The sequence below is a fragment of the Canis lupus genome, chromosome 13 (genome assembly GCF_011100685.1).
Source record: "Canis lupus familiaris isolate Mischka breed German Shepherd chromosome 13, alternate assembly UU_Cfam_GSD_1.0, whole genome shotgun sequence".
NCBI classification, from domain to species: Eukaryota; Metazoa; Chordata; class Mammalia; order Carnivora; family Canidae; genus Canis; species Canis lupus.
In genome coordinates, this window is record NC_049234.1 from 2,194,647 (window position 1) to 2,214,621 (window position 19,975).

The following is a 19,975-nucleotide window of genomic DNA, read 5'->3' on the forward strand; positions in this document are numbered from 1 at the left end:
AGACCATTTGTAGACATTCACTGCAATTATACTAAGAATATTTCAAATATGCTCTAATTTCTATTATCACTGTCCCAAAATTATTTTTTAACTTCAACTTGGAATTTATTTATTTTTTAAGATTTTATTTATTTATTCATGAGAGACATAGAGAGAGGGGCAGACACATAGGCAGAGGGAGAAGCAGGCTCCCTATGGGGAGCCTGATACGGGATTTGATCCCAGGACCCCCACATCATGACCTGAGCTGAAGGCAGACACTCAACCACTGAGCCACCCAGGTGCCCCATAACTTGGGATTGAAATTCCTGGTTATTTGCATTGAAGTGGTTAATGAGCCCAGGACATTGAATAAAATATGTATCTTTTAAAAGAAATATCTCAAGCTTGCATTTGTACTATAGTGTTTTTTTTTATTTTTAATTTTTTATTGTGGTAAAATACACATAACATAAAACCATCTTCATCATTTTTCAGTGTACAATTCAGTAGTATTAATATATTCATATTGTTGTGTGGTCATCACTATCCTCCATTTCCAGAACGTTTTTTGTCCTACATAACTGAAACTCTTTGTCCCTAAACGGTAACTCTCTTCTTTCCCCTCCCCTCAGCCTCTGGCAACCACTACTCTACCTTCTGTCTATATGATTTTACTATTCTAGGAATCTCCTCTAAGTGGAATTATATAGTATTTATCTTTTTGTTACTTTTTATTGAGCTACCTTTTTATCAAAAAAAAATCTGAGTATAATTTAATATAGAATTTCTGACATTTGTTAATATAATAAGCCCATGCCAAAGCTCTAGAACCTTCTGCCAGTGGCTTTGTGGGCGTTTCTGCCTACATGTCCATAGATATGTGCCTAGAACTAACTATAGTTTTTTACCAAAACCTACTCTGTGTTTGGATTTCCTGTCTCAGTGGCTGTACAGCCTTGCTGTTGTCTGAGTCTGACTATACACATTAGACTCCACTCTCCATTTCTGTTATTGAGAAAGAATCACTCCACAAGGCAGCAGCATAATTTATATTAAACTCTGTTTTTTTAAATGTCATGGATATAAACACTTCATTTTTTCTACTTGGAATGTACCCTTGTGTGCCTGTGAAAATGTGTGTGCAGAAGCTGTGGATATGCTGAGGGGAAACCCTAGAGCATCAGCCCTTACTGTCATTGCCACGGATTGCCCTTCTTTCACCGGCAAAAATCTCTTGTGCCTTTATTTTGTCTCTATCACAGAGAATGGGAAGGCTCCCAGTTTTAGGAGGTGGCAAAAAGTTTTGTGATCTTCTGATGGGCCCATACCAACACTGTGCCAGGCCCTGGGCCAGTTACTTGACGTGTATTAACTTCACTGATTTCACAATAGCTGATAGAGGTGCAGGTGCTATTGTTAGTACACTCATTACAGAAAGTGGAAACTGAGGCATGGAAAAATAAAGCAATTCACCTATGGTCACACAGCTAGCAAATGGCAGAGACAGGACTCAACGCTGGGCAGCAGACTCTAGAACCCACATTCAACCATAAGGTTCATCTTCTGCTACCAGAGTGACTTTACGTTTCCATTTTCCCTTGTTTGAGTAATTTCAAAAGCACTAGAATCTTCACTATTTAAGAAACGAACTGGATAGGGGCACCTTGCTGGCTTGGTGGTTGAGTGTCTGCTTTTGGCTCAGGTCGTGATCCCTGGGGATCGTGTTTTGCATCAGGCTGCCCTTAGGGAGCGGGCTTCTCCCTCTGCCTGTGTCTCTTCCTCTCTCTGTCTCTCTCATGAGTAAATAAATAAAATCTTTTAAAAAAAATGGGTAGAGCCAAATCTAGTATGAGTAGGGCTATAAAACATTAAGAAGTCTTATTTTTTACTTAAGTGAATAACTTCCTTTCCAAAACTTTATGTTTTACTCAAAATATAAGTGTTCTAAGTGCAGTGTGGTATTTTGATTCATCCTGCAACAGGAAAAGGCATTATGGGAAAATTGATGAAATCCAAGTAAAGCCTGTAGTTTATAGTATTAGGCCAATGTTAATTTCTTAGTTTTGGCAAATATTCCATTTTTATGTAAGATGTTAGCATCAGGGAAATCTGGAAGGAGATATATGAAAACTATTATCTTTGCAACTTTCTCATATATCTAAAATTATTTCAAAACTAAAAAGTTAAAAAAATTATAACTGCCATATCATGTTCTTTATGGTGTTCCCTTCTGAGTAATAATGGTAATAGCTAACCATGTATTTAAAGTATAATGCAATGATTTTGATTAAGTTTATGACAAAATGATTTATCCTGTAGATTTTCATGGCTCACTCTAACACTAAAATCAAATTGGCCAAATGTATGTTTTAAAATAGCATATTAAAATATATCGGATATAAATTTCTCATTTTTCACAATTTCCAAGCCTCATTCTTTTTAAAATAATGACTTACCATACAAAGGTCTCTCATTATACATGGAAAATTATGGGACTCTAAAGACATTCATTATCAGTATTAAAGAACTGCCGAATTATTTGAAGTATACAGATCTGATGCAAATGACCAAAGTACTCAGTTTCCGAACTGAGCTGACCTCCTCCTCATCAGGGTTCTGTCCATTCCCTGTGTGAAATACCTTCGTCTAATCATTTTAGAGATTGCTATAAAGGCTTCATTAACGGCTTGTATTCTGAGCTATCTGCTGATCAGCAATATACTAAATTTGAGGAAAGGATTTTCTCAATTTTTATCAAGTGGCAAAGTACTGCTAACGATGATTATTAGGAGGAAAGTGTTCACATTCCATGAAAAGCTTCCCGGAACTGCAGTGCAGCCTGGCATCGGCAGGTCTGGAGTCGGCAAGCACTTGGAGCGGGCAGGGCCTGGGGCTGCGCCGGGCCTGGTGCCTAAGGCAGCCTCTTCTGTTTATCCCACCACCATCTTCTGGACATGTACGCACAACAATATGAAAATGGGTGTAAGCTTTGCACGATTGCAGGCGAAATGATTCTATTTGTATTCTTCCCCTTGAAAAATAAGTTCTAACCATGATAACCAAATGTTAAAAAATTAACCTTTGGAGGTGAATTTTCAGCTCTTCTTCGCCGTGCCACTACCTATAAACATCAAAACAAGCTTCAGGAGGCTCTCGAAGATTTGAATAAAGTACTGAATGTTGAACCTGATAATGAATTGGCCAAAGTAAGTACAGAAAGGATTCCTCACCTGATTCTATTAGTTATTATTTCTGTATTTATGTTAAAATGACTTCGGTCTTGCTGGATGATCGATATTGAGAATTAGTTCCCAGCTTTAAAACTAGATATATCACAAAAGAAAAAAAAACACAACTAGGTATATCCTCATGCCCTAAATTATTAATATCTATTCAAAGTGGAAGAAAGTAGGCTCTTAAACTATATAAAACTGTAAGCCTACTTCTGAAGGGCATTTTATTTAGACACAGAACGTTGTTTATAAGGTGTCCATGTGTTGATCTAGTACATTTATATATTGTAATATGATCAGCACCTTAGCTTTATCTAACACCTGTCAGTCACATCACATAATTATTTCTTTTTCTATGGGTAAGAGCAATTAAGATTTAGTTTCTTAGCAACTTTGAAGTTTAGAATACAGTATTGCTGACTATAATCTCTACTCTGTGCCTTAGCTCTCCAGGACTTATTTATCTACTAATTGCAAGTTTGTGCCTTTAAGCAACATCTCCCCAGTGCCCATACCTCCCTAGCTCTTGGTAATAACCATTCCTTCTGTTTTTATGAGTTTGGCTTTTTTGGATTTCACATACAAGTGATATATCACACAACAAGGATGTTTGATTTTTCTCTTTCCTGTAGTGTTGTAGGCAATGCTTTTCACTGAGCCGATCTCAATTTATTATGTAGAGTGTTATAGAAGTTTCCTAGGTAGGATTAAGCACATTCCTAGGTAGGATTAAGGCATTCCGTGGCCTTAGAAGAGTACATTGTAAGCATTAGCACCACTGACAGTGTTCACTGCCTGACTGAGCAGACTGGCTCACATATGCACTCTGGGGGCTGTTTTGAGGCCTAAAGAATAGAGGTAAATGTTGAGAACTGTCAAGAGTCTGAGGTTTTACCCTACTTGCAGATTAACGAGGTGGCCTAGCAGAAGAGATGAGGCTCCTGGGTCAGACACAGAGGACTGTGTTATTCACACAACAGCAAACTATGAACTTCAAGTTCGCGTCAGCTCCCTGAGCCCCCAAGTCCCATGGGGATGGTGCAGAGTGGCCCACATAGAGCCCACATAGAGCTGCACACTCATCGGGTTTGTATCACAATTTAGGAAAGTGCCGTCTTTTATAACTTGATACAAGTAAACCTGTCCAAAATTCTGTTCAGGAGGGAACCATCTTTATTTACTAGAGAGCAAACAAACGTACTCTCTTCTCTGAAGAGAAATACTCTGTTTTCCAAGACTTCTCAGTAACAGACATCCTGAAAGAGATAGTCCAGAACAAATGTTATTTATGTCTCTGCTCACAACATAGAAATGTGAGAAACCCATGAAGAACCATCGTCCAGCAGTAAGTTGTCACTGTTTCCACATGCATCTGTCAGGTTATCTGTCTCACTCTCTCACAGTGGCAGCCAGTGTCCCTAGTGTATTTGTCAATTTAGCATTTCAGTGAATTAGGTTTAGGGCCCCCCTGAAGAACACATCTTTTTCCCATAGTACTTTCATTTTGTAGTGGTATATTTATTGAAAAGTTAGCATGACAATGTTCTAAAAAATATTTAAAACAATGTCACTACCCAATGCGATTTCATGTTTACATATTAACTTTCAGAACTTAACCATTTATATCTTAACCACATGCAAAGATTAACTCAAAATGAGTATCTCAGTGTAAAACCTGGACTATAAGAGTTCTAGAGAAAATATAAGATAAAATATTAAGGCCTTGGATTAGACAAATATTCATTAGGTATGATATGATATAATGGCACAATCCACAAAAGAAAAAGTTGGTAAATTGGACTTCATCGAAATTTAAAAGTTTTGCTCTTTGAAAGACACTATAAGAAGAAAAAAAGACAGACTGGAAAGAAATATTTGCAAATTGTGTATCCACCAAAGAACTGTGACATCATGAATATATACATATATTCAACTTATAATAGCTTTACTTATGATTTTTTGACTTTATGATGGTGCAAAAGTGGTACATATTCAGTAGAAACTGCACTTTGAATTTTCATTTTTTTCCAGGCTAGCAATATGCTGGGCAGGGGTAGTAAGCCACAGATCCCAGTCAGCCATGTAATCACAGGAGGAAACCAATACACTCAAAACCATTCTGTGTCCATGCAACCATTGTGTTTTTTACTTTCAGTATAGTATTCAATAAATTACATGAGATACTTAACACTATATTATAAAATCGGCTTTGTATTAGAAGATTTTGCCCAACCATAGGCTAATATAAGTGTTCTGAGCACAATTAAGGTAGGATAGGCTAAGCTATGATGTTTGGTAGGTTAGGTGTTATAAATGGATTTTCTTTTTTAAAAATTTTTAATATTTTTGTATTAAGGAACTTTAAATTTTATTTAAATTCAATTAATTATCATATAATGTATATTGGTTTCAGAAGTAGAGGTCAGTAGAGGTCAGTGATTCATCAGTCTTATTTAATTCCCAGTGCTCAGTACATCATATGCCCTCCTTAATGTTCATCACCTACTTATCCCTATCCCCTACCCACCTCCCCTCCAGCCATCCTCAGTTTGTTTCCTATAATTGAGTCTCTTACAGTTTGTCTACCTTTCTGATTTCGTCACGTTTTATTTTTTTCTTTTCCCCATGATCCTGTTTTGTTTCTTAAATTCCACATATGAGTGAGATCATATGATAATTGTCTTTCTCTGAATTATTTCACATAGCATAACATCCTGTAGTTCCTTCCACATCATTGCAAATGGCAAGATTTCTTTCTTTCTTTTTTTTTGGATGGCTGAATAGTGTTCCATTGTACATATATACCACTTCTTTATTTCTTTATTCATTCATCTGTTGATGGACATCTGGGCTCTTTCCATAACTTGGCTAATATGGACATTGCTGTTATAAACATTGGGGTGCAGATGCCCCTTCAGATCACTACATTTGTATCTTTAGGGTAAATAACCAGTAGTGCAGTGGGTTGTACAGTAGCTCTATTTTCAACTTTTTGAGGAACCTCCACACTGTCTTCCAGAGCGGCTGCACCAGTTCGCATTCCCACCAACAGTGTAAGAGAGTTCCTCTTTCTCCACATCCTTGCCAACATTTGTTGTTTCCTGTCTTGTTAATTTTAGCCATTCTGACTGGTGTGAGGTAGTATCTCATTGTGGTTTTGATTTGTATTTCCCTGATGGCGAGTAATGTTGAGCATTTTTTCATGTGTCTATTGCCCATTTGTATGTCTTCTTTGGAGAAATGTCTGTTCATATCTTCTGCCCATTTCTTGATTGGACTATGTGTTCTTTGGGTGTTCAGTTTGATAAATTCTTTATAGATTTTGGATACCAGCCCTTTATCTGATGTATCATTTGCAAATATTTTCTCCCATTCCTGTAGGTTGCCTTTTGCTTTTGTCGACTGTTTCCTTTGCTGTGCAAAAGCTTTTTATCTTGATGAAGTCCCAATAGTTCATCCTTGCCTTTGTTTTCCTTGCCTTTGGAGACATGACTAGCAAGAAGTTGCTGTGCCTGAGGTCAGAGAGGTTTCTGCCTGTGTTCTCCTCTAGGATTTTGATGGATTCCTGTCTCATATTTAGGAGGTCTTTCATCCATTTTGAGTCTTGTAAATGCATTTTCAACTTAGAACGGGGTTATGGAGTTATCAACACATAACCCCATTGTAAGTTGAGGAAGATCTGTAGGAACTGCAAAGAACTCTCAAAACTCAATAATAAGAAAACAAACAGGCAAATAAAAAGATAAGCAAAATATTTGACTGCCAGACTCTTCACCAAAAGAGATATGTGAATGGAAAATAAGCATATGAAGAGATGCTCAAGATCATTAGTCACTAGAGAAATGTAAATTAAAATCACAAGAGATACCATTGCAAACTTGTTAAAATAACCCAAATTACAAAGAGTGACCATACCAAGCAAGTGTTGGTGGGGATATGGAGGATCTGACAGTATTAGGAATATAAAACGATACTACCACTTTGGAAAACAGGTTAGCAGTTGCTTAAGAAGTTAAACATAAAATCATGCACCTACCATATGATCTAACCATTCCAATCATACTTATTTACCCAAGAAAAATGCAAGTATATATCAATACAAAGATTTATTCACAAATATTCATAATGGCTTTGTTATCACCAAAATTAAAAACAACCTAAAATGTCCTTCAGTAAGTGAATGGATAAACAAATTGTATTATGTCTATACTATACAATACTGCTCAGCAGTAAAAAGAAATAAACTGATAGAAATGCACAATGTGGATAAATTTCAAAATAATTATGCTGAGAAATAAGACAAAACAAGAGTACATAGGATGATTCTATTTATATAAAATCCTAGAAAATGCAAACTAACCTATCATGAGGGAAAGAACAGCAGTTGCAGGGAGAGGCAAATGGGAGATATTACAAAGAAATGGGAAGAAACTTCTGGGAATGATGAATATTATGTCAAAACCTATCAATATGTGCATTTTAAGCATGTGATTTTTGTCAGCTATGCCTCCTAAGCTGTTAAAAATGGGCATGGGGCAAAGGGAAATGTTTCTATATATATATATTTTTTTTTTTTTCATTCTGGTTGGCATAAAACATAGAATTTTCAACATTAAAAACGTGTCATGATTTTATTTGTATAAAACTATCTGTACATATGTGTAAAAACATCTAAGAATGTCAGAATGTTGTTATCAGAGTGGCAGGATTTCAGATGATTTTTTTTTCATGCTCATTAATGCTTTCAGTTTTTGACGACAGACATGTATGATTATAATCAGACAAAGCAATGAAGTTGTTTGAAAAAACAAAAAAAAAGTCACCATAAAAAGTGTTGTCCTATGTATCTTTATTCACTTTTTAATATCTTCATACTCCTACCTGATAGAATGGTTATATTTTTAATTAAAGGAAAACGTTTTCTTTAACATGGTGTTTATGTTGCAGAAGACCTTGTTGGAGGTTGAGAGAGATATGAAAAATTCTGAACCTGCATCTAAGACTCAAACCAAAGGGACGAGGATGGTTATCCAGGAAGTAGAAAATTCAGAGGATGAAGGTGGAAAGGACAGTGGAAGAACACACAAAGACGGCAGTGGAGTTAAGAGTAAATCATCTCTTCTCTTTTGGTTCTTCAAAAACATCCCTTTTTATATGATGAGCTGGCTCAAATTTTCTAGTACTACCAGAATTCTTAGTCTATCAAACTTTTTCTAGCTTCACCATATGAAGTCACAAGCAAGTTTTTGTTTGTTTGTTTAGAGAGGGGAAGAGGCAGGGGGAGGGGCAAAGGGAGAGGGAAGGAGAATCAGGACCATCCTGGAGCCCTACATGGGGCTTGATATCATTGGGTCATGGGGTTATGACCTCAGGGTCATGAGATCAGCTGGAATCAAGAGTCAGATGCTTAACCCACTGAGCCACCCAGGTGCTCCGAGTTTTTTCTTTTCTTTTTTTTTTTTTTTTTTTAAGATTTTATTTATTTATTCATGAGAGACACACAGAGAGAGAGAGAGGCAGAGACACAAACAGAGGGAGAAGCAGGCTCCTTGCAGGGAACCTGATGTGGGACTCCATCCAGGGACTGGGATCACGCCCTGAGCCAAAGGCAGATGCCCAACTGCTGAGCCACCCAGGCATCCCACTTCGTGTTTTTCTTAATAGAGTCTTCCAAACCCATTTTTCTTTTTTAACTTGGCACCTTTCTCTCACGTTCAATTCCTGATTATCGTGGTATATTGACATAATTGATAATTTGCAAGTTAACCTTAAATCCCTCTCCTAGATGATTGTTCTGTATATATCTGCTTGGTTGTAAACCAAACATGTTGCCTTCACTGAGGGTACAGGACAAAAATGAATGAATGCATTACTGGGAAATTGCTGTATGAGCCCCTCAAAAAATATTTTTAAATATGCAAAAGAAATAGGTATAATTTTACTTCTGGTATAATTTTTTTAAAAGAATCTAGACTAGATAAAGCTTCATCTTTATAATATAAGACAATGACAGTTACGTCACCTTTAAGGGGGAAAGATGCGCTACTCCCTGAAGAAGTGGAGGGATGAATTTACCTCTTTCCTGAGAGCCCCTGAACAACCAAAGGGAAAGTAACAGTTTTGAAAATCATTCATAGGCAAAAATCAACTTGTAAGTAATAAAACAGAATAGTTTAATTTTGAGAGAAGAATAGAAAGTGTTCAGTTCATTCAACTTAAAAAAATGAAGGTTTTTTTTAGTGCCAAATATAACATAAAATCCACATCTTGACAAAATATCAGTAAAATCGGGGTAAAGACAAAAGGACAGAAAAGAAGGGAGGAAGAGAGAAAAAGAGAGTAAGAGCACTAAAGAGATGGTAAAGGAAGACAGGGCATCAAAAGAACAAAAAAGAAGTTAAAGTGATTAGTTTTTCAAGGATTGAGACTCACCTTTCAGCCAGATTTTACATAAATTCTGGCAGCAAATGTTATTCTAAGGGCTTATGTTTATCTTAAGGTATCAAGCCAAGTGTCTTAAAATTAAAGGAAATCATTGGCGCAGCCCGGGTGTCTCAGCAGTTTAGCGCTGCCTTCAACCCAGTGTGTGATCCCGCAGTCCCGGAATCAAGTCCCACCTCGGGCTCCCTGCATGGAGCCTGCTTTTCCCTCTGCCTGTGTCTCTGTCTCTTGCTTTCTGTATCTCTCATTAATAAATGAATAAAATCTTCAAAAAAAAATAATTGAAAATCTTAACTGAACAAAATACGGTATAAACTAGATCAGTTGATCCTGTTTGTAAATTATTATTTAAAAATTTACATAGTAAAAGTGGACTTTTTTGGTATGCGGTTCTATCAAGCATGTGTAAAATCATGTGACAGGATACAGAGCAATTTCATTACACCAAAGACTCCTTGCTCTTCTTTTAGCCAAATGATTCTCTCACTTCAAACCTTGGTAACCATTTGTCTGTCACAAATTCTTCAAATTTTGGGGGTTTGGGATGGCAACGCAGTTTTTCCTCTCCCACAGGAATTGTTGACAATTGTTAGATCACTTAGTATTGTCCCACAAGTCCTTGAGGCTTTCTTCTTTTTTTCTCATTCTTTCTGAAATAACAGAAGGTTGAAAAATTTCTATTGATCTATATTCAAGTTCACTGATTTTTTTCATTCTCTGATGCCAAATCTACTGTTTTTCCATTTTAAAATTTCTATTTGGTACCTTTCTTTTTCTTTTTTTTTTTTTTTTAATCTTCAACTTCTATGCAAAGTTTTTAAATCTTTCTATCCATTTCAGTAGTGTTTGCCTTTCTTTCTTGGAGCATGGTTATAACAGTCACTTAAAGTCTTTGAGAATTCACCTCTGTGTTACCTGAGGTTTGGTATTGATTATCTTTTCCCTTGCCAGATGTTAAGGTTTTCTTTCTTCCTTGTTTTGTACTGTATACTAGCAACTTCAAATATTATGGTATGCGATTTTCAGTCCTATTTAAATCTTCTGGAGAATATTTTTTCAGCAGTTCATCACTTGGTTAGGTTTGGGTAGCAGTTTTCCTACATGACTTCTGTGCACTATGGTTCTAAAGTCAGTTCAGTTTCAAAACCTTTGCAATGCCACTTGCATCTGTCCTACCTGTATACCACTCTGTTACTACCCAGGGTCTGGGCAGTGGTCTTCCTCTGTAATTCACTTCTCAAAACTTGAAGTATGATGCTTAAGGTCACTTTATGGATATGGATCACCTGGAAGCTTAGCCCAGTTCATGTACAATTGTTTTCTGTGATTCTTCCCTACTCTTTGTAGCACCCCAAGGTTTTACTTCCTATTCGTCTACCTAGAAAGCCAGGCTTTTAATTTCCCCTTTCTGTTGCACACTTCCCATGATCCTGTGCCTCCAGGACTGAGCAGCAAGAGGACAGAGAACAGCAATGGGGACACTGTGGGGACTCCACAGTTTCTCAGGAGAGAGAAAAAGAATTCCTTTCCCTCTGAATTTTATGTACTTACTTGGCTGCTGCCGCCACTGTAGCTGTTGTAGGATAGCTTGGGGCTGGCATTGGACAGAAAGGAAAAACAAAAAAAAGAAACCAGGATCTCTCTCCAATAGGTATCTGCTGTCTTGTTGCTTTAGATAAATAATAGATGGCTTCTCCTGAAGCTGTTTCTGTCCATACCCAGCACACCAGCTCTGGGTTTTGGACAGCCTTTGAACCAGGTTAAGAGATGACAGAGGAAAGAAAAATGAGGAACTCACTGCTGGTCTGGTGGTATTTCAGGTTCTCGATCCTTTTTGCAGCTGGCCTACTGCCATTTCCTTTTTGGTGTCCTTATTTGGCTGCTCCATCAATTCTGTTTCAGGTTTTTAGTTATATTTAGTGGGAGAGATGAGTGGAATGTGTTTATTCCATCTTGACAGAGCTGCCCTCCTCAGTACTATTTTTTGAAGGATTAGCACATTCGAAGAACTATGAAAATTGCTTTACATAGATTATTTAACCCTCAAGGAAACTATAACCCACACTTTTATAGATTAGGCAGTGGAAGCCTAGAAAGGTTGTTATATTTGTATGGGCTGTAAATCACATGGCTAGGATGTGGCCCTAAACCTGTGTGACTCCAAATTCTGTCTCATCAAAGTGGTTACTGGATGCCAACTAGGGAAGTATAGGTTCTATAAAATCCAAACTGATCATCCCTAGGCTACATTGTCAAAGAAACAGACATAATTTGGTATTTATCTTCTTTGTGCTCATGGATATTGTACCAACTCTTACCTGGAGCTGAACATATGTTGAGGAGCAAGTGAGTTAAAGACTAATGTGATAATTTTTTATTAAAAAAGAGCATAGGAACTGAATAGACATTCTTCTGAACAACACATTCACATGGCCATTGGGCATAGGAAAAAGGTGCTCAATCAACATCACTAATCATCAAGAAAATGCAAATCAAAAAAAACCACTAAGATATTGCCTCAAATGTGTTTGAATGGCCACCAAAGAGACAAGAGCTAACAAGTGTTGGCGAAGATGTAGAGAAAAGGGAACCCTGTGCACAATTGGTGGGAATGGAAACTGATGCAGTCACTATAAACAATAGTATAGAGGTTTCTCAAGAGATTAAAGTAGAACTACCATATGGTCCAGTCATCCCATTTCTTGTATGTCCAAAAGAAATGAAACCACTATCTTGAGATATTGGCACCCCATGTTCATTGCAGCATTCTCAATAGCCAAGGCATGGTAATGTCACAGGATTTTTCCTTTGGTGTCCATGGTCATACTACTCAAAGAATGAAGGGTAGACCAGACAGTGGTGGGCAGTGAAGCAAGGTTTATTGAGTGCTAGTACAAAGGTTCCCAAAGAAGGAGAGGACCTGAGAAGGAGTTTCTAAGTCTAGAGGCTTTTATGGGCTTGTTGTTTTAATCATTAACCCTCCCTAAGTCTGTCATCCAATTAGGTTTTTGTCATCTATCAGGTAGGAAAGGGTAGAGGGCCTCCTCCAGGGTGGTGTAAAATCCTGTTAAGGGTGGTTTCCTCTTAGGGCAGGGCCCCTTGTCCCTACCTGGCTTTCTTCCACCTATCCTTCATCAGTAATAATGTCCTTCAGCAGATAAATGGATAAAGAAAATGTGAGACACACTCGCATACACTATAACATTAGGCTATAAGAAGAAGAAGATCTGCCATTTGCAAAAACATAGGTGGACCTATAGGACATTATCCTAAGTGAAATGAGTCAGAGAAAGACAAATACTGTATGATCTCACTTATGAGTAGAATCTAGGAAAAACCCTAACCTGTAGAAATAGAGAGTAGAACAGCGGTTGCCAGAGTAGAGGTTTTGGGGATTAGTTGGTCAAAGAGTACAATCTTCCACTTATGAATAAGTTTTGGGGAGGTAATGTGGGAGCTACAGTTAATATATGATAATGATAATATATGATAATGGTGGCTACAGTTAATATATGATAATACTTGAAAGTTGCTAAAAAAAAAGATCTTAAATGTTATAAAAAAAGGTTAGCGAGGTGATCGATGTGTTAATCTTACTGTGGTAATCATTTTGCAATATATAAAATCATATTGTACACTTTAAATGTACAGAATACTATATGTCAATTGTATCTCAATAAAGCTGGAGGGGGAAAGATACTAAAAAGGCCCTCCTCTCACATAGAGATAAACAGGAAAGGGCTAGAAATGTGAGTCAGGATTGTTGTATAATGTCATTTAGTAGATTGATGTTTCTCTCCAAGTTAGGTAGCTATCCCTAACATCAGAACCACAGAGAAACAATATTCTGATTCAGATCGCCAAGCAGCCAGAGCTTTAAGAGAACCATTTCTCTTTTTTTTCTTAATTTCTTTTTTATGGAGGGTGGGGCTTGTGTGGGGGGGCGTAGGATGGGGGAGGGGCAGAGGAAGAGAGAGAGAGAATTTTAATCAAGCTCCACCCCCATTGCAGAGCCTGACACAGGGCTCCATTTCCAAACCCTGAGATCATGGCCTGAGCTAAATCAAGAGTCGATGCTCAAAGAATTGAGCCACCCAGGCGCCCCTAAGAGAACCATTTCTGATCTTGTCATTTGTGCCCCTTGATAATTATTTTGTAGATTAGGGAATACATAAAAATATGTGAGATTCAGAAAGCAAAAATGTCTTGATAGGAATATAAATCTTAAGACCAGTTAATTCCCTTTTATCAGGAAAGCAAATCAAGATTAGGTGGAATCAAGGCCTGAAGCCCAGAAGTAGTCCTTTTAAGATGAAATAAAGTCAATAGGACTATCTTATGCTCACCTCTACTAAGTTCCACTGTTAGAGGACATGTAAAAAAGAGGTCCTGGAGCCTTGGCAAGGCAGGAGAAATCCAAGTTACTTTTAGGAAATAACAATGTCCAGAGGAAGATTATCAGGATGGAATCCTTGCGTGTGTTTCCCCACCCCACCACATTCTAAGAAGAATTCTTAGTCATTATGGGGTATGATGCAGGGAGCCCTGAAGACTATGGGAAAATGCAGCTTTTAATGTTGTGTAACCTCAGCTGATAATGCTGCTCTCCAGTAAGTGCCATTCGGGTTGGCCAGGCACACTTCATCCTGACTGAGGTATAACATTAGCCAGTGGATTTAATTTAGTAGCTGACAATTATTGATCACCTATTCTATATCAGGTACTGAGACAAGACAATTGACAGTTGCCCTTCTAAGGACTAGTATGAAGAAATACCTATTTGCCAGGCTGATTAGATCTGAGGACTTGAGTTCCTGAGCTTTCTTGGGAACACCCATCTATTTGTTTTTCTTCTCTTCACTGAGAGCATTTAGATGTGACCATCATCATAAAACTAGCTGTCAGAGACTTTGGTATTAATTTTATCTTCTTACAGAGTCTGTAAGAAGTAATCGGAGGAAAGTAAGTATCTAGCCTCACTTGTGCTGTTGCTTATTCCCCACTTAAAAATGAAATATAATGGGCAGCCCCCGTGGCCCAGCGGTTTAGCGCCGCCTTCAGCCCAGTGCGTGATCCTGCAGTCCCAGGATAGAGTCCTACCTCGGGCTCCCTGCATGGAGCCTGCTTCTCCCTCTGCCTGTGTCTCTTCCTCTCACTCTCAGTCTCTCTGTCTCTCTCATGAATAAATAAATAAAATCTCAAAAAAAAAAATGTAAGAAAATTAAATAGTAACTCAAAACAATAAAATGCACTTATTTCTCTTGTCCTAGAATTGGTGGGATCAGGAAGGTGGAACAGTAGGGATTTCAAGGAGTTAAAACAATAGATAAAATCATGAAAAGAAGACTGAATGATGTTGACTGTGTAAAAGTGAAAAACCTGTACCAGTTAGATGCTATCAAAAAATTAAAAGGTAAATGACAAACTAGGAAAAATGGCAAGGGGTTGATAACGTCTTAATATGAAGAGCTTTTACAAAACAGTAAGAAAATGTTGAAAGAGCCCAGTACCATATGAACAATAAATCACTAATGAAGAAATCAGATGATCAACAGATTTTGTATGGCTAACAAAAAAAGAAAATTAAAGATAGATTCTTTTTCTCTCCCATCAAATTGGCCAAGATGTGGATAAAAAGGGGGAAAAAAAGTATTCTTTGTTGTCAAGGGTAAAATGAAATAAGCATTTTTTTTGAGATATCCATATATCATAAAATTCATCCTTTTCAAATTCAGGGGATTTTAATATATTCACAAGGTTGTACAACCATCACCACTGTCTAATCCTGGAACATTTCTATCATCACAAAAAGAAACCTCATGCCCATTAAAAGTCACTTCTATCTCCCTCTCGTGGCAACCGTTAATCTGCTTTCTATGTCTATAGATTTGCCTGTGCTGAGTATCTCCTATAAATGCAGTCATACAGTATGTGGCCTTTTGTGTCTGGCTCCTTTCACTTAGTGTAATATTTTCAAGGTTTATCCATGTTGCAGCATGTATCAGCACTTTATTCCTTTGTATGGACAAATAATATTCCATTGCATGGATCATACCGCGCATACTCTCTATCCATCTGTTGATGGACATTTGGCTTATTTCCACTTTTTTGGCTCTTATGAATGGCGTGGCTATGAAATTCATGTACAAGCTCTGTGTGTGTACATATGTTTTTAACTTTATTGGGTATATAACTAGGAGAAGAATGCTGGATTATATGATAACTCTGTGTTCAACTGTGTGTGTGTGTGTGTGTGTGTTTAACTTCTTGAGGAACTGCCAGACTATTTTCCAAAGTGGCTACACAATTTCATAGCTTTTTTTTTTTTTTTCAGCATGTAAAAATCCAACACCTATTTGTTAGACTATTCTTTCCCCATTGAATTGACTGGACATCCTTGTAAAGAATCAATTGGCCATGGATATATGGGTTTATAGACTCTTGGTTCTATTCTATTGGCCTAAATTACTCTTCTGTCATACCACACCGTTTTGATTACTAAAGCTTTTAGTAAGTCTTGAAATCAGAAGTGTAAGTCCTTTGATTTTGTTCTTTTCTGAGATTGTTTTGACTATCCTGGACCCCTTGAAATTCCGTATGGATTTGAGGATCGGCTTTTCCATTTCTGCAAAACAGGCTGTAGAATTCAGATAGCGATTATGTCAGATCAGTAGATCACTTTGGGTATTTTAAGTCTTCCTACCTATGATCAAGAGATCTTTCCTTGGTTTTCTCCCAGTAATGATTTGTAGTTTTTGGTATACGAGTCTCTCACCTCCTTGGTTAAATGTATTCCTAAATATTTTACTTGCTTGGATGCTATCTTATATGGAATTGTTTTTGTAATTTTCAGATTGTTCATTACTAGTGTATCTTGCACCCTGAAACTGCTGAATTTGCTTTTTAGCCCTGGCAGTAGTAATGTGTGTGTATGTATTCTTTAGGTATAAACCCTCCAAATATATACATATATATATTATATATACATAATATATAAATTATTATGTCAGTTAATAAATAGTTTTACTTTTCCTTTCCAATATGGATGCTTATTATTGTTATTTTTTTCTTGCCTAATGGATCAGGCTACAACTTCCAGTACAGTGTTGAGTAGCTGTGGTGAAGACAGCATCCTTATCTTGTTCCTGATCTTCAGGGGAAAGTTTTCAGGGTTTCACTATTGAGTATGATGTTGACTGAGTTTTTCATAAGTATACTTTATCATGTTGAGAAATTTCACTTCTGTTCCTAGTTTTCTATTTTTTATCATGAAAGGGTGTTGGCTTTTACCAGATGCCTATTCAGTATTAGTTGTGATCATGCGTTTTTTTTCCTCCTTATTCACTAATGTGTCACATTGTATATTAATCTTATACTGTTGAACTACTTTCTGAGATAAATCCCACTTGGTCATGGTATATAATCCTTGTATCACACTGTTGAATTCGGTTTGTTAGTATTTTGTTGAGGATTTTTGCATCTACCAACTACCCCCACTACTGAAGGCTGCTGAAGTAAGTCCTCATGGCATTAGATCTAATGGTTCTCTGTAGGTCTTAGCAGCTGATGCTACTGGCCATCCCTTCCTTTGTTATTTGTTACTGTTGCTCCTTTCTCCCTTAAATTTCTCCTTGGTTTCAGAGGCTGTACTCCCTCCTGAGTCTTCTATCATTCCTATATACTCCTCCATCTCCACTGGAGATTTTTCTTACTATCATCCTTTAAGTATTAGTATTTCCTAGGGATCCTTTGGAAGACCTGAGTAATGCCATTCACACCCAGACTCCGATGATCCAAATCAATTGGGATTTATCTGAAGACTCAAGATAAGGCCACACCTCTGAGCTACATTTGGAGCCACCTCCTAAATAACTCCTCTGGAATGTCCCACAGGTAGTGCAGTACACACCAAGACTCACAGGTCTTTCAGGATCAGGCCTAGGCTTACCTTTGTAGAGACTATCAAAGTTGTTCAAGGACATTGCAGTCTTAAGGAGAGAGAGGTATGGCTTTCATTTCATTTCATTTCGTTTCATTTCATTTGAATTCCGTAAACCAGTTATGCTGGTTTCTAGCTCTCTTTGCTCTAGGACAGTCTAGCTTTTCTTTGTGTCTTTGTTGCCTTGTTTGTAATGTGTAGATGATAATCCTAGGTATGAGGATTAATGATAATGGAAAATGATATATGTAAAGAGCTTGACCCATACTAAGTTTTAAATAAGCTGCAGCTGTTTAGGAATAGTATTGGTCAGACATGAAGGGATAACCTATGAGAGAATAGAGAATAATACTAAATTGTCTGTTGTTTCTGCTGACACTGATCTGTGCTTTCATCTGTTTTTATGTGGCTTGGGGACTTGAGCAACAGCTATCAGATGAAGACAACTGTAGTCTTGCTCTAATAATCTTACTGGGTCCAATCTGGGGATCTTGCTATAACAAGATCTTTTTATTGTTTTTATAATGAAGCTTCTTTTGGTTATTACACTGTATAGAAACCCATATTTACTAATTAGTGTGTTTTTATACTCTGCTTGCCTTAAGGTGACCATCCACTGATTTTCATTTAAATACTTGTGGTTTTCTAATTCTCCCTGTCCATGTGGTTCAAATCCTGGCTTTACTGTTCATGAAAATATATCCATTAAAAATCAGATTGGAAGGGTGCCTCGCTGGCTCAGGCCAGTTCAGTGGTGCAGTACATGACTCTTGATCTCCAGGTTCTGAGTTCAAGCCCTACCTAAAAAAAACAAACAAACCAGAATTTGTTAAAACAGAAGCCTGGGAAGTAGGTGTTTTTTTTTTTTTTTTTTTTTTTTTTTTTTTTTAACAATGCCGTGAAATAGTTAATTGCTTAGCTCTAAATATTGATAAGACACCCATCAAAGAAATATTTATACATCATTTTCATAGTTAAAAATAGATTCAGTAGTCAATGATTAATGCCTGAAGTCTTCCGATCAAGATGAAAGGAATTTAAGCTTAACAAGGCATTGTAATGGCAGATATACTGTTTATTAAGGCTCACTTTAAAAACCTAGCGTGTATTTTATGTAACTTCTTTGCTAAATTCATTTTAAAATGACTTAGTTGGGTTCTATTTCACCTTCAGATTAACTTTTTTCTCCCGGTTCTTGAACGTAAGAGCAGGGTACCTTGGGTGCAATCACTGTATTCAAGGGTTGGAAACTCGGTGCGTTCGTGAATGGTCGGTGCCAGGAGGGCACGTATTTTGTGAGGGGCACCTCGCCACGGACGCCTTGACCCGCGGCGACTTGGAGGAGCGGTGCTGCGGCCCGGAGCCGCTCGGCGTTCAGCGAGTTACTCCGCCCCCGGCCGCCGCGGTAGGTAGTTCCTCCCGGTGATGCAAACACTCGCTTCCCGCATCCACTTCCCACAGAGGCCGCCGAGCCGGCTGCAGCCGGGAGCCCCGCCGCGCCAAGCGCCATGGGCAACATCCAGAAGAAGCTGACGGGCGAGGGCGAGGGCGGCGGCAAGCGGCCGGAGAGGGGCGCGCCGCGGCGGGGCCGGGGGCCGGGGGCCGGCGCGGACAAGCGGGGCCGAGCGCGGGCGGCGGAGGCCGAGGCGGCGGGCAGTGCCTACCGGCACCCGGGCGGCGGGCGGGGCGCCGGGGACCCTGCGCCCCCCCGCCCCCGCCGCCCCCGCCGCCCCCGCCGCGCCCCCCGCCCCCGCCGCCCCCGCCGCCCCCGCCGCCCCCGCCGCGCTCGGCCCCGCGGCCTTGAAGAGCCAGGGCAACGAGCTGTTCAAAAGCGGCCAGTTCGCCGAGGCGGCCCTCAAGTACTCGGCGGCGATCGCGCGGCTGGAGCCTGCAGGTGGGCGAGCGGGGCGAGCGGGGCGAGCGGGGCGAGCGGGCCCGGGGCCGCCGCCGGGGTGACGGGCGCTCGCGTCCGCGCGACCTTCGTCGCCGGCCTGCGGGGGGCGGGGCCCCGGGTCGCGCTAAGGGATTTTAACCGCGTGCAATTAAATGTGACTTTAGGGAGTGGAAGTGCAGACGATCTAAGTGTCTTATATGCAAATAGAGCGGCGTGTTACCTGAAGGAAGGAAACTGCGGCGGCTGCATTCAAGATTGTAACAGGTAAACTGTGCGTTTTCAGGTTTGTCAAGAGATTGTTACATTTCACTGTGGTGAATGCAGTATTTGATTTCTTACTACATTTTCTCCATGAATCTAATTCTTTAGACGCTTTAAGGACGTGTTAATTGAATCATGCATAAAAATCATAAATTCTTCTCCACGTACACGAAGACGGTTAATAGAAGACCGCAGACTTTGTTCACTTTCACAGCCACCAGCTCA

The 19,975-nt window shown here is 38.8% G+C and overlaps 1 protein-coding gene across 1 annotated transcript in view; it reads left to right on the top strand.

Annotated features, from left to right (window-relative positions):
- The window catches only part of SPAG1 (sperm associated antigen 1), a 61,430-nt gene that overhangs the window by 18,583 nt on the left and 22,872 nt on the right, over positions 1 to 19,975 (top strand). Inside the window, exons 9-13 of the mRNA XM_038555197.1 lie at positions 3,082 to 3,188; positions 8,163 to 8,322; positions 19,057 to 19,291; positions 19,386 to 19,489; positions 19,654 to 19,753. Coding sequence (XP_038411125.1) covers positions 3,082 to 3,188; positions 8,163 to 8,322; positions 19,057 to 19,291; positions 19,386 to 19,489; positions 19,654 to 19,753 — 706 coding nt within the window. The remainder of the gene's footprint in view (positions 1 to 3,081; positions 3,189 to 8,162; positions 8,323 to 19,056; positions 19,292 to 19,385; positions 19,490 to 19,653; positions 19,754 to 19,975) is intronic.